This window comes from Austrofundulus limnaeus, unplaced genomic scaffold (assembly GCF_001266775.1).
Source record: "Austrofundulus limnaeus strain Quisiro unplaced genomic scaffold, Austrofundulus_limnaeus-1.0 Scaffold85, whole genome shotgun sequence".
In the NCBI taxonomy this organism is placed as follows: Eukaryota; Metazoa; Chordata; class Actinopteri; order Cyprinodontiformes; family Rivulidae; genus Austrofundulus; species Austrofundulus limnaeus.
In genome coordinates, this window is record NW_013952487.1 from 12,216 (window position 1) to 14,004 (window position 1,789).

Here is a 1,789-nt window from a genome sequence, read left to right on the forward strand (position 1 = left end):
ACTTGTACTTTTACTCAAGTATCACTTTGTGGTACTTTATAAAACACTGGATATTAACCCTCCTGCTGTCCTTGGGTCAAAGCGGTCACTCCRAGCCGAGGGCAGCAGGAGGGATTTGGTTATTTTTGCATTTATTTTGGTGCAGATTTTCCTCCTCTGACCACTTGGAGGCGCTGGTGTGTGTCGACAGCTGAGACAGAAGGAAGGTTAAATCGGACACAAAGATCTCTGCAGGTTTTCATCCAACAGCAGATCAACGATGACGTTTTAATCTCAACTCATCTCAATCCAGTTAAACACACCTGTAGCATCTTCTGAGATTAGGATTAAAACAGGAAGAGAATTAAAAATACCTGGAGATGTCAGGTACTGGGCACCTGATCAGATGTTTGATCTGTCACTACAGTCAACATATGGGCACACACACACACACACACACACACACACACACACACACACACACACACACACACACACACACACACACCTGCTCCTTCAAAAGGAGAGCCATGCGGTCACACATCTGGTTGCCATCGATGGAGGTGAGGGCGATGTAGAGGAAGAGGCCGTACAGGACCGGTTTGGGGATCCACTGGAGCGGGACGGGCAGCAGCAGAACCGACACGCCGATGAAGATGTTGGCAGCCAGAGACGTCAGACGGGTCTCCTTCACCTGGACGATGCTGCAGGGACACACACGGCGTGTTAAAACACACATATCTCTGGGGATTTTCTTCTRTATTTAGAGGAGGTTCAGATCTTTTCAAGCCAAAGAATTATAAATATTCAATGTCTAACCTGCAGCAGATGGCTCTCTGAACAACCTCAGTTTGTAAAAAAACTTTAATTCTAACGAGGCTGACGAGCTAACGGCTAGTTAGTCTTCAGACTGAGAGTTGTTTTAAAATATTGTGCAGGATCTGTTAGCACTTGTTAGGGATGACTCTCAGCTACTACTGCACCAGATTTGAGCTCAGTCTGTAAAACTTACTCAGGTATGGAAACTATTGTTTAATGTTTTTTAGATCAATTGGCAGCCATCTTGAATCAGGGTATCTACACAAGTTTATCAGCTTAATCTCCCAAGAATTACTTCCTGAAAGTTTCATTAAAATTGTCCAGTTTCTTTAGAAAACGACTCTTTACAACAGGAACGTCAAATAAATATATAAAAGGTTTGCCATACAGCTTCAGCATACATATACGTATTATATGAGTTAACTGCTTGCCGTACTGGCCCCTCTTGTTGGTCATGACCAGGAAATGGCAGGTCTTTAAACTTTAACATGTTTTAATTTTAGTAGATGTTGATGTTTTGTTTCTACTTCTTTTCTGTCGTAGCTGTTAGCTAAACAGCGTTAGCTAAATGACTTTAGCTAACAACATTAGCTGAACAACGATGTTAGTTAAACATAAGCTAAACAACATTAGCAGAACAATGTTAGTTAAACGTTTGCTAAACAACGTTAGCTAAACAACTTGAACATCACCAAATTCTGCCTCCATCTTGTTGACGATGAACCTCCAACCATCTGACCTCTTTTTGTTCACGTTACAAGAATGTTTTTGTCTGTATTTGAGTTTTTCTTGGTGTTTTATTGTGCTGGGTCCTGAGGACATGTTTTCCAACGTGTTGCCTCTGTGTCTATGCAAGCTTCTGTTTCCTGTAATATTAGCATTCATGCTAACAGCATTTTAGCTCTCTTCCTCCAGAGAATTTCTCCTTGTTGTCCTCCCCCACATTCAGACAACACTCCTCTGAAAAACGTTGTCATTATTGTCCCAGTGG

At 42.0% G+C, this 1,789-nt stretch overlaps 1 protein-coding gene across 1 annotated transcript in view; it reads right to left on the reverse strand.

Moving 5' to 3' along the window:
- slc4a11 (solute carrier family 4 member 11) overlaps window positions 1-1,789 on the reverse strand; it is a gene marked incomplete in the record, with an annotated part of 74,800 nt that overhangs the window by 3,073 nt on the left and 69,938 nt on the right. The window contains 1 exon segment of the mRNA XM_014011806.1: window positions 488-683. Within this exon segment, the coding sequence (XP_013867260.1) occupies window positions 488-683 (196 nt within the window).